Source organism: Sorex araneus, chromosome 2, assembly GCF_027595985.1.
Source record: "Sorex araneus isolate mSorAra2 chromosome 2, mSorAra2.pri, whole genome shotgun sequence".
Taxonomy (NCBI): Eukaryota; Metazoa; Chordata; class Mammalia; order Eulipotyphla; family Soricidae; genus Sorex; species Sorex araneus.
In genome coordinates this window covers 199817092-199829707 of record NC_073303.1, presented here as the reverse complement: position 1 = coordinate 199829707, position 12616 = coordinate 199817092, and the positions used below count along the sequence as shown (strand labels likewise).

Genomic DNA, 12616 nt, shown 5'->3' with positions numbered 1-12616 from the left:
ATGGGCACTGGTGAAGGGATGGGTTATTGAACTTTGTATGGGGGAAGCATGAGCACAAAGATGTATGGATCTGTAACTGTACCCTCACGATGACTCTCTAATTAAAAATAAACTAATAAAAAAATAAAATAAAATAAAATAAAACCTTGGTCTCAAAGAGTGTTTTTAATCGAGGTGGGCACAAACATAGGGGACCTGTTTGTTTTGATGACATATACATATATATTATATACACATATATAAACATATATATTCTTTTTTTCTGCTAGGGTGGGGAGTACTAGCACTGAACCCTAACCATCACACACATGAGTGAGGCTCATCCTCGGCCCATGATTATCTTTCACCTTTGGGAGGCTGCGGGGTGTGACACCCGCCAATGCTGGCTCTCACTCGGGGACTGCTCCTGGCCGTGCACAGAGGACCATGCGGGATGCTGGGTCAGCACTGTGAGGCAAACCCCCTCCCCGCTGTGCTCGCTCTCACAATGTCCTTCACTTTTTAGCTATGCAAACTGCACAGGCAACCACCTGGAGTCTGGGGACCTGGGATTCTGCTGCTAGAAACAAGATTTTTAAAAATCGGTTTTTGGGCCACACCTGGTGGCTCGAGGGACCATACAGGATACCAGTGAGGGAGCCTGGGTCAGCAGCGCCAAGGCCCGACCTGCTGTCCTATTGCCCTGGCCCCTCAAACACCAGCTGTAAGTGAGACGCTGCTGTTGGCAGTTGGAGCCAACCAGGAGAAGGGCGGCAAGGTCAGGTCAGGGGTCACCTGCCGAGGGGCCAGTCTCAGCTGGGCAGAGCAGAGCCCACCGGGCCTTAGTTCAGGTCCCAGTGCCCCAGGTGGCCTTGGCATAGGACACAGATCTCACCTGAAGCTGCTAGGACAGTGCGGATGTCACTGTCCAGACAGATGGGACGCTTGCCCGAGTGACAACATGCGTTAGTCCTGGCGAGGAGAGGCCCCTGCCTCTACCCTCCCCTGCGGCTGCTCCGTGCAGTGCCTCCTCCTGGCACTCCTCACCATGGCCGGGGACACCCAGGCTTCCGGGAGACGGGGACCTGGTGTCCTCGCCCTCCTGCTGCCCCAGGGAAGCCCCACCGAGCCTCTCTGGGGTGGGCTTCGGTGCCACATGCGTCCTAGCGGTGAGCCCAAGCTTCGACACGGGCCAGTGCCCCAGCAGGCGCGCCCCGCTTGCAAAGGGGTCTACAGTCCCTCTCTCGCTCTGTGGGAGCCGTGTAATGCGGACCAGGTTATGGAGCCAGGGAGAAGGCTCGGTGGGCTGGAGCGCGGGTTTTGCTTGCAGGAGACTCAGTCCCCTGAGTACGACCAGGAGAGAGCCCCCCCGAGCACTGTGCTGGCAGTAGCCCCAGCCCTGAGCATGTCCAGGTGTGCCCAAAAAGCAAAAACAAGAAGTTGGCCAGGCCTCATATGAAGCTCTGATGGCAGAGCCCTCGGCACAACGCTCACAGCTCTTAAACCACCAGCTCGGGGTTCTGGGAAAAGGAAGGGGAGGCCAGCAGGAAAAGGACAGGCAGGCCAGCAGGAAAAGGACGGGAAGGCCAGCAGGAAAAGGACAGGCAGGCCAGCAGGAAAAGGAAGGGCAGGCCAGGGGAAAAGGAAAGGCAGGTCAGCAGGGTGGCTCAGGGGTAGTGAAGATAGCACCAAGGGATGCTGCTGGGCGGAGCCCCCCTCCCCCTCCCCAGCTCTGAGTCAGACACGGAGGCAGCGACCCGTGTGAGCGCGGGAGGCTTGACACCGCAGCCTTACCTCTGGATGAAAGCGAAACAAAACTGCAACACAGGAATATCCACAAGGGGTGATTTCTGGAACCAGAAATGAAATTCAAGTTACTCAAAGTCAGGGGGAAAACAAGACTGAAACGCAAAACCAACAGACTGGGGGTTGGGGGAGGAGGGCAAGAGAATGGCAGCTGTTTCCCACTCCCCACAACACCCCAAGTTTGACCCCCACCCCACAGGGTGCCCCTCACCTTCCCATCCCCCACCCCAGCCCTGCTGGTTCCAAGCGGTGCTCCTGGGAGTGACGCTGGTGTTCCCCCGAACACCGCTGGGAGGGCCCCGTAAAATAACCAAATACACAAAACGAAGCATCCCCATCCCAGCAAAGCCAAGTGCTCAGTGAGAGTCTCGGTGCCAAAAGGGGATGAAGGACCCCTGGCGAGGGGTTCCCAAGATCATGAAGCCTGGCCACTCTTTTCCCTTCTGTACCAGCCCCCGGATCACATGATTCCCACTCCTGGCTTTGAACAAGCCTGCAGGGAAGACTGGTCCACAGCCGAGGCCCTCCCCAGAGAGAGTGGGGGCTCAGTGGTAACCCCAATTCGGGGGTCCAAGCTGGAGGAGTCCCTGAAACCCAGCCCCGATGGTGGCCCCCAAACCCTGCGAGGCTAACACTGCTTAAAAGAAATCGGTTTTCAAAATGCTTGTCCTGAGGGGCTGGAGCGATAGCACAGCGGGTAGGACGTTTGCCTGGCACGTGGCCGATCCCAGCATCCCATATGGTCCCCTGAGCACCGCCAGGAGTAATTCCTGAGTGCAGAGCCAGGAGTAACCCCTGTGCATTGCCAGGTGTGACCCAAAAAAGCAAAAAAAACCCACAAAAACAAAAAAACAAAAAAAACCGCTTGCCTTGGCTTGCCAAAAGTTCTTTGCAGACGTTTTCAAGGTAGAGCTAAGGAACTAAACTGACTGAGGCAGGCAGAGAGGGGCCCGTGGAAGCGCATTTCAGGGGAGAAGCAAACCGCCCACGACCACCGGAAACGTCGGGAGAGATGAGCCAGCTTCTGAAAAGGGAGCAGGCACCCGGCCCCAGTTCCCGGTCCTGAGTCAAGGCCACCGGACGCCAGGGGTGGGGCCTGGTCACATGGGGGAGCCAGGCACCCTGCAAAGCTCCAAGTCCTCCCCATTAATGCCCCCCCCAAGCAGTGACCCCTCGTCTACCCTGCAGCAGCTTGGAGGAAAAAAACTAACAGCAGCCTTCCAAAGCAGCTCGGTGCCCTCCCTCCGGGGGCTGCCGCGCCCCAACGAGGAGGGGAGTCTCCCCCTGCCAGTGGCCTGCGCACGCTGAAGGTTGGTCTGCTGGGGGGGGCCTCTCTGCACCCCTGCGCCTCTCGCACTCCCTGAGGCGCTATTCTGCTGCGTGTCTTCGTGGCAAGTCTTTTCCGAGCTGACGACAGGCGCCTCTGCCTGGGAGGAGGGGGCTGTCTTCTCCCCCCTGCCCAGACACGGACACAGAGAGCAATTTGTCATTTGAACAGCCAGAAACCTGGCTACCCGATGAGAGCCGGGTCTTAAAAATAACAAAAACAAAACCAAAAAACCCAAACAACAAATGCACGGCAGGAAGTTGCAGATATCCATAGAGATTGGGTCGTGGGGGCTGGAGCAATAACACGGTGAAATGGCGCTGGCCTTGCCCGCGGCCCACCGGGCTCACCCCCTCCAGTCCCCTGAGCCCGCCAGGAGGGATCCCTGAGCACAGAGCAGGTGCAAGCCCTGAGCACTGCCGAGTGTGGCTAAAAACAAAACAAAAAATCAAGCCGTGTGAGGGTTCCGCAGCTCAGTGCACCCGAGGCCCGGGGACTGTCAGAGAAGGCCTGTCAAGGGGTGGGGACAGCACTGTGGCAGTAGACGGGCACCGCTAGGGCCCAGAGGCCACCTGCTTTGAGAGGGACTGGTCGCCAGTGTGGAAGGCGACTTTCCTGATACCTGAGGCATGTCCGTCAGTCACGGATGACTCACGGTGCTGCCACCCAGTCGCTGACTGAACATGTTTGTGGCTGAGGTGCTATGGACACCCCCAGGTCAATTCCCCATCAATGCCCGCAGCATTTAGAGGGTCCCCAGACTGGCCTCACGGTGCCATCTGTCCTCCTGTCCCAACCCAAGCAGCGGCTTGAGGGCAGGACGGGTGTCCAAGCCAGGGTGTCCTGCCGCCGAGGCCGACAGCAGGCTCAGCACAGGGTAGCAGGTCGGGCGCCAGCCTTGCACACGACCCACCCACGTTCCAGCCCTGACACCCCGTATGATCCGTTGGGCCCCACCAGGAGTGACCCCTGAGCAGGGTCAGAGTAGGCCCTGAGTACCGCCAGGTGTGGCCCCAAGAGCAGAAAAAAGAAAAGGAAGGAAGACAAGGCTGATGCCCTGGGGGCCCGTAGCCCCTGCCAGCACAGCCCACCCTCAGGCTCTCAGGGGGGCACCGCCCGCTGATGAGAACCGCCAGGGACACTCCCGAGATTCCCCCACGGTCCAGCACACACAACTGCGCTCGGCACCCCCCTTCCCTATGTGTTCTCGTGACCGCCGTCCAGCGCCTTCCCCCCCCATGCCCACCGCCTCCCGACAGCCCTCGGGCAGCGCTGACCTCGTCCCCGCGGAGGGGCGGCGGCCGCTTCACCACCTCCTTCACCAGCTGCAGCACGGCGTCCGTCTGCAGGGCGCCGAGCGCGCACACCAGGTCCACCAGCGTGAGCTGGGCCACGCTGGCCGCCGGGAGGATCTGCAGGAGGACCAACACGCAACTCGTGACTGGCAGGTGAAATAAGAGCCAGAAGCGCGGGGGGCAGGGCGCGCTGGAGAGGGGCTTGCTGGACCCCCTGAAGCCTAACGTCCAAGCGGGGAGAGGCCTCCTCAGCCGCGAAAGGGGGCAGCACGAGGCAGGCCCAGGTCTGCTCTGGCACTGGGGGTGAAAGGGAAGGGGGCAGGAGGAGAGAGGCATGAGCCGCAGAAACAGGCGTCAGCGCGAAGAGGGCTCCCGACAGACAGGTCTCGGGGGTAGGGAGAGGGTGGGCCGGGGCTGGAGAGGACAGGAGGGAGGCCGCTGGCACTGATGCATTTTGGTGGCACTGGGCCCCAGCGCTCACCGGCCGCCTCACCTTCGTCTTACTGTGCCGTTTGACTCTCTTTCTGCTCCACACCGCCGCGACCGCGGCCATCAGCTGCACACCGAGGTGGGCTGCCAAGGGGTTCAGGAAGTCCAGGATCTTCTGCCGGATGGTCTGGAAAATGGGGAGAAAGAGAGTTCAAGCAGAGTCGCGCCCGGGCTCAGCTCAGCGGGGCACAGGGACTGTGCAAAGGGCGGCATGGGAACCCATCCGACAGGCTTTGGGCCAAGCAGGAGGCCGCGGGATCCACAGCGAACTGAGCAGGGCAGGGGCAGCACGCACGGCAGGGGCTCGGGAGCGGGCGAGGACAGCGGGTGGGCAACAAGCATCAGGCCGGCCCCGCTCGTCTCCATCGGCCCAGGAAGGACTTCCGCCCGTCACTCAATTTACGGAAACCCAAAGACACCCGTCCTGTCACCCCGCTGATTTTGTTACGGGTCCCACTAACGATGAATCCTCAGGGGCTGGAGTCACAGTATGGCGGGAAGGGCACTTGCCTGCATGCAGCAGGCCCGGGCTCCCCCCTGGCACCACATACACCCCCCCAAGGCTGCCACGCGTGAGCCCCAAGCCAGAGCTGAGAGTCAATAATGACATACACGGGTAAACAAGCCTCCCCCGGGGGCCCTGGGCATCACTCCCCACCCTTCCCCCGCTAGAGCCCAGACGGCCGGGCTCCCTGGCCTGCAGGCCACTCGGTCACTGGCTGTCCATCTTCCTCTGGCTCGGTGGCCAGTCCCTGGGGAAGGCTGAGCTCTGCGCACACACCACGTGGCCCGGGGTGGGGGTGGGGAACAGCACAGGCTCTGTTCTGAGGCACAGCCACCTCCTCCAGGCTGCCCTAGCGCTGACCAACCCTGGGCAGAAAAGCCAAAGAAGCATCCAGTGCCCCGTGGAGCCCGGGTCTGCCACGCTTACGGGGTGCTAGGAGGCAGAGGCGGGCGGACCCTCGCCTTGTTGGGGGTACCGGCAGGGTACGAGTCGGCGGGCTCCGGGCTGATGCTGTGAGCACTGGCGGCAGCCGGGAAGCACGAGCAGCGCTTCTCCTTTATCATCGACTCACTGAGCTCACCTGCCTCTCGTCTTGGGCTGGGAACGTTGCACATAACTAATCTCCTTTGGGACTATTTTTTTTTTTTCCACGCCGGCTACGGAAGCCAGGCCTTCTGCATGTGGGACGCCCCGGACCAGTGGTCTGTCTCTGATAAAGGAGCCCGAGTGAGCACGGGGCCTGTCACACAGCGACCAGGCACGACCCTCCGAACCCTGGCCCCTGCGCCACATTCAGAGCTGCTGGCCCACAGTGCTCACGTCGCCGGACAGATGCGGGAAGCTCTCCCTCTCCACCTGCGGGTGGGGGTGGTGAGGACCCCCGCCCTGGGCCTCAGGGGTCCTGCAGGACAGGCCCAGCGGCAGGAGCTCCCCCAGCTTCAGCGAGGAGCGCATGGTCAGCCCAGGCGGCAGACTCACGCCACAGAGAGAACACAGGGGCTGCGAGAGGGCGCCGGCCGCGGCGGAACCTCGTGCCGAGAAGACCTGGCCTTTAAGCAGGGTCCCGTGGCAGCGTGAAACACAGCAGATTTCCCTGCGAGGACACGCCTGCAACGGACAGAACATTCTGGACACCCGCGTTTCACGGACAGGGTGACAGCATGCCGTCCATGCAAGGCGCGCCCCCTCTACCTGCGGACACCCTCACGGGACCACTGTGCGGGGTTAAATCTGCCAGTGACGAGAGGAAACTGCAGCTGGGCCAGTGGAGGAGCCTGTCCGTGACCCTGAGACTGGAGTGGCCGTGTGAAGGCGGCAGGCACTGACCCAGGTGGAGAGGGAATCAGAAAGCTTCGCTTCTCGGGGCTAAATATTCCTTCTCGGGGAAGGCACGTGTTTAGAGTCATGCCAACTGCAGCACGGCATGACTCTAAACACGACACCTTTGTGCTCGCACAAGGGCCAGTGACTGCTCTGGCCTGTCCCTTAACCTGCCAACACCGACCTCTCTCCCCTCCCATCTCTGGCCAGGCCGTTCCTGCAAACCTGCAGAAACACGAGGAATCCCGCTGTGTCTCTGCCAACAAAGTTAATGAGTCACATATGTTGGGGCCCGGGGCCAGAACGACAGTACAGCGAGGAGGGCGCTTGCCTTGCACACAGCTGCCCTGGGGGCCCGTATGGTTTCCCCACACGCCCCCGGCAATGAGCCCTGCCAGAAATAAGCCCTAAGCACAGAGCCAGGAGTAAGCCCTGAGCACTGCTCGGTGTGACCCTGAAACAAACGCTGGGTCCCAAAGGGTGAAAACAATAAGGCCTGACACTGAGACCTTGATGAAAAGAACAATACGCGGTAACTGACAGATACTAACAGACAACTCCCAGCCATTCTGTGCGCCCTGCAATACACCACAAACATCATCTGCTCAGCATGGCGGTGTGTAGCTGCCACGGCAAACCCTAGGTGAGACCAAGCTTGGGGAGGACGTGGGGGTTGCCTTCCCCCCTCCCCCCGAGCCCAGCCGTGAGTGTCCCTGAGCACAAAGCCAGGGGTAGGATCCAAGTCTCACTGCTGGGTATGGCCCCGCCCCCTCACCCCCAGAAAGAAAGGACTCAGTGCGTGGGACAAGGACAAGGCCATGCCCAGGTCCGGAGCCCTGCACGCCGTCGTCACGAAAGCACAGGGAAGGATTCTCACTTTGGTGGTCTTAAAGTACACGGACGAGGACCCCTTGGTGGCTCCGAGAAGATCAACGGGTCTCTTTTGAGTCTCCTCCCTTTTGAGAACATTCCAGAGGAGAGCCATGGTGCTGACGATCCGGGGCAGCTCTTCCAGGATGGCGTTCTTGGCATTCTTCAAGCTGCTGGGGTCACTGACGGCCGCCGTCTGAAAAGGAGAAGGCGCCCTGAGCCCCTGCTGCACCTGCCCAGCAGGGCGGCGACACCGCGCTGGTCTCTCCACCCAGCAGGACGGGACGGGGCCACGGCCTCACACTGGGCCCCTCTCTGCCAGCAGGGCGAGCGTGCTGTGGCCTAACGCAGGGCTTCTTCGGCAGCCCCAGGTGTGCTCTGAAGCCATATGCCTCCGGGTGCAGAGCCGAGGCCTGCTTCCAAAGAGTGATGGCTGCAAGTCGGCTGCGACCCAGGACAAATCTCTCCACGCTTCAGCCAAAGCATGGGGCACACTCTCAAATTTCTCCTCAGAGGGGAGAGCCACCCAGAGCTAAGACAGCTTCAGGGAAGACTTTTCCAAAGAAACGAAACAAAACAAAAGATAAAACCAGGTCAAACAAAATATACACGGGGGAAGAGATCAAACTAGGCCTCAGACCAAGCGAGTGTCTCTACACTGTATCCCCCATTACTGAGAAACACTGGGAGGTACCAGCAAGACCAAGACAGGGGGCATGGTTTGCATATATTTGCATATGTTTACATGCTCATCTACATTTGCAATAACATGCACATTGTTTATTATAAAGATTTTTCTGATTTGAAAGTCAGATCCCAATGAAACCCAATAAAGCAACATGTAAAATAATGCCTCAATCTTTGGGAAAACAAATTAACTGACCTTTTTGTTTTGGTTGGGTTGCTCCAAAAGGCAAAAGTGACTAATGGTTGTCAGACCTTCCAGTAGCGTGAGCGGGTAATCCGGAGAAACGTTTTCCCTCTTGGAGGTATTGCTTTGGTGGAGAGAGAACACACTGATTTTGAGAATGTCCCCTCAACTCTCAAGTTTATACATAAATAAAAATTTATTTTTTTACTTCCCTGGGGGGACAAAATTTACAAATTTTGTAATTACAAAATCTGTGAATTACTGACAGAAATCTGAAAATGGAAGAACATTTTTCAGAAGTGATTGAAGGTAAAAATGGAGTCGGGGCCATAGGGCAAGCGGGAAGTACAGTGCTTGCCTCACACATGGCCAACTGGGTTCAACCCCCGGCTTCCCATATGGCATCCACCAGGCGTGATTCCCTGAGCACAGAATCAGCAGTAAACTGGGTGAGGCGCCTAACAGCTGCCTTCCCCCAAAAGAGAAGAAGAAGGAAAGAGAGAAAGAAAGGAAGGAAGGAAGGGAAAGTTAAGAAAGGACCTGAGCGGGGGCCCGGGCAATAGTGTGGCAAGGAGGGTGCTTGCCTTGTGCATGGCCAATATGGGTTCAATCCCCAGCATCCCATACGATCCCCTGAACCCCATCAAGAGTTAATTCCTGAGTGCAGAGTCAGGAATAATCCCCCAGTATTGCCACCTGTGGCCCCAGAACAAAAAACAAAAACAAAATAAGGACCTGTACATCTCAGCCTTACCTCTCCTGGCAATGCTACATGGACTTCTGATTATGCTGAAGACATTTTTTTTCCTTTTTGGGTCACACCCAAGTGATGCTCAGGGGTTATTCCTAGCCCTGCACTCAGGAATGACTCCTAGTGGTGCTCGGGGAACCATATGGGATGTCGGGGTTTGAACGCAGGTAGGCGGCATGCAAGGCAAACGCCCTCCCCGCTGTGCTATCACTCAGGCCCCGCAAACCGGCAAACCGACTGTTCCCGCAGACACACAGAGGAGGCGGGAGGCAGGGCTGGCTTCCCCGTACCTGACGGGCAGCTTCACAGACTCACTCTCATATTGCTTGACCAGCTCGTCCAAGTTTTTGCAGATCTGGACCACGAAGGGGGTCACGGTCCAGCCCAGCGACTTCCCGAAGTAGGGCAAGGACTGCGTGACCAGGCTGACCCAGGCCGGGTGCATGCCGTAGCCGTAGGCCGGCTGCAGCCCGCGCACCACGGCCGCCACCAGCAGCCCCTGCGAGGTGAGCGGGTGGGGCTGCACGTAGCTCCTCGCGCCGATGGCCTGCTGGAAGCTCACGGCCCGCCGCCACTCCCGGGCCAGCTCGGGCTGCCGCTCGGCCTCCTCGCGGGCCTGGCCCAGGTGGTGCTCCAGGACGATGAGCACCTGCAGGAGCTTCAGCAGCTCGATCTGCAGCGGGTGCTCGCTCCAGACCTGCTCCTGGCCCAGGTTGATGAGGCGCTCCTCCAGGAGGCCCTCGTCCCGGCCGGGAGCGGCGGACGTGCCCGCGGCCAGCCCGTGGCGCCGCTGGCTGGTGTGCATGGACGCCGAGAGCGAGAGCAGCACGAACTCCTGCAGCTGGCACCTTTGCAGCAGGCCGTGGATGAAGTCGGCGCCCGCGCCCTCGGCCGCCTTGGCCACGGAGACCAGCTGCGTCACGAGGCGGATGAGCACCTCCACGCTCTTGACCTGCACGTCGCGGTTGCCCAGGACGTCGCGGTGCGCCACCTTCAGGTAGCAGGGGTAGTAGCTGCGCAGGAAGCTGAGGCACAGGTAGGTGAGCAGCTCGATGAGCAGCGGGTGGGGGCAGGCCGGGGGGCTCTGGGGCGGCAGCTTCCCGTAGAAGCTCTGGCCCACCAGGGCCTCCTGGTGGCGCGCCAGGAGGTTGGAGATGAGGTTGAGGTGCGCGGTGGAGCTGGTGTCCATGCTGGTGGCCGACACGGCCTCCACGAACTCCCGGGGGTTGGTCTTGAGCACGGCCTCCAGCAGGGAGAAGGCGTAGAGCACGCGCCGGGAGTCGTAGGGCTGCAGGTAGAGCAGGATGTGCTTGAACAGGGCCTCCAGGCCCTCGCGCTGCTCCCGCGCCGGCCGCCCCGGGGGCAAGGCCAGCGCCTGCAGCTCCACCTCGGCCTCCTCGTCGCTGGACAGCGACTCTGAGGCCTGCGTCTTGTCCGAGTCCACGCGGCGCAGGCTCACGCAGCTGTCCCCCGGGGGCGGTGGCGGCGGCCGGGTGACGACCGGGGCGCAGCAGGTCTCCTCAGCGCTCAGCTCGGGCGGCTCGTGGGACGGGGAGGAGAAGGAGGACGTGTTCTCGCTGTCCGTGTGGCTGGAGCAGGTGTCGGCCGACTCCGTGTGCTCGCTGCTGTCGGCCGGCTCCTCGCAGCCAGGAAGGTCGTCCTCGCTGGGCGCGCGGCCCGGCAGCAGGCACCTGGCCGGCTCCTTCTCCACCTCGGCCCAGATGGCCTCGCGGTCCACCGTGGTGAGCTGGCTCAGCGGCACGGCCTCGTCCATGCCGCCTTCCGGAGGCTCGGCTGCGCCACTTGCCTCTTGGAAAGACGTTTTCTTCCGGTGCAGCCAGCGCTGCAAGTCTTCTGAAAGAGAGAGAGAGAAAGAGAGAGAGAGAGAGAGAGAGAGAGAGAGAGAGAGAGAGAGAGAGAAACAGAGAGAGAGAGAGAGAAACAGAGAGAGAGAAACAGAGAGAGAGAGAGAAACAGAGAGAGAGAGAGAAACAGAGAGAGAGAGAGAGAGAGAGAGGACGTCAGGGCCCGAGAGGCGAGTTACAAGGACGACCTCTGTCTTGGAGCCACAGGCCAGTGTCCAGAAAGCTAACGCTCATAGGCCGAGGCGACTGGGCAGCAGGCAGAGCTCTTGCCTCCCACATGGTTCCACTCAGATTTCGAGCCCCAGCACCCCACATGGTCGGGAGTGATCCCTGAGCGCAGAGCCGGGAGGGTGAGTCCTCAGCAGTGCTGGGACTGCCCCTGACCCCCAAGAGCAAAAGAAACTAGAGCAATAGTACAGCACGGAGGGTGTCTGCCTTGCCCGCAGATGACCTGGCTTTAATTCCCAGCATCCCAGATGGTCTCCCGAGCACCGCCAGGAGCAATTCCTGAGTGCAGAGCCAGGAGGAACCCCTGAGCATTGCCGGGTGGGACCCAAAAAGCCAAAAGGGAACTGCAGCTCGCCTGTGTCTCCCTCCCCTCTCGGGAAAGAGCACGGGGTGCACATGCAAGTGTCCTGTGCGTACCTCCAGCTTGGGGGGGTCAAGGGGACGTTGCAGCGGGCACCGCTCTGGCTCGGGTGCTGCCCACACTGCTGCAGAGCACGTTTCCTGAGAGTAAACTCTAGGGAGGGAACACTGGGGTTTCCTTCTGTCCTCAAAACCGACCTGCCTCTCACAGCGTGCCTAAACTGAGCACTCCTGGGCCTTTTCACTTCTACCAGGGCTGCCCTGAGGGGAGCTCAGGGCCACTGGGGACATGCCTGGTGGCATGGGGGGATCAAATCAGGGCAGCACACATGGCAGGCTAGCGTTCCGCCCCCTATCTCTGACCCCAAGGACCCGTTACTGTCATTGAAACAGGAGAAGAGAATTTCCTTTCTGCTTTCAGGTTTGGGGGCCATACCCAGGGAGGCTTGGGGGTTGCATCCAGCATGGTGCCAGGGGCCCCTCTCAGCACTGCTCAGGGGGGCCAGGATTTAACCCAGGCTCCCCACAGAGCCTGGGCTTCAGTCCTCTGTCTCCTCAAACCCTGAACTTGCCTTTGTTAGCAAAAAAAAAAAACAAAAAAAACTGATTTTATTAGCGAATACAACATATCACTTTGCTGAGCACTCCCAAGTTCTGATTCGCTGATTATTCTTCTTTTTCTCTTGGTGGTGGTGTGTGTGGGAAAACTGGGGCACACTCACAGGGCTCTGGGCTCACTCCTGGCTCTGTGCTCAGGATTACTCCCAGCAGAGCTCAGGGAACCATATGGGGTGCTGGGGACTGAACATGGGTTGGCTTCGTCCAAGGCCCGGGTTCCACCTGCTGTACTGTCCCTTGGGACCCCCTTTTATCCCCCCTCCCCCTCCACCCCCTCTCTCTGGGACACACTCGGCAATGCTCAGGGGTTATTCCTGGCTCTGTACTCAGGA

General features: G+C 59.9%; 1 protein-coding gene across 3 annotated transcripts in view; it reads right to left on the bottom strand.

Moving 5' to 3' along the window:
• The window catches only part of DOP1B (DOP1 leucine zipper like protein B), an 83236-nt gene that overhangs the window by 17416 nt on the left and 53204 nt on the right, over positions 1-12616 (bottom strand). For 2 of the 3 annotated variants that reach the window (XR_008628465.1, XM_055125470.1), the window contains exons 19-24: positions 9504-11067; positions 8475-8586; positions 7599-7787; positions 4901-5023; positions 4390-4524; positions 1774-1829 (exon numbers count right to left, since the gene is read on the bottom strand). Coding sequence is in view for 2 of the 3 variants with exons in the window: in XM_055125470.1 (XP_054981445.1) it covers positions 1774-1829; positions 4390-4524; positions 4901-5023; positions 7599-7787; positions 8475-8586; positions 9504-11067 (2179 nt within the window). In the remaining variant the exon portion in view is untranslated. The remainder of the gene's footprint in view (positions 1-1773; positions 1830-4389; positions 4525-4900; positions 5024-7598; positions 7788-8474; positions 8587-9503; positions 11068-12616) is intronic. The other variant, XM_055125471.1, reaches the window with a different exon arrangement.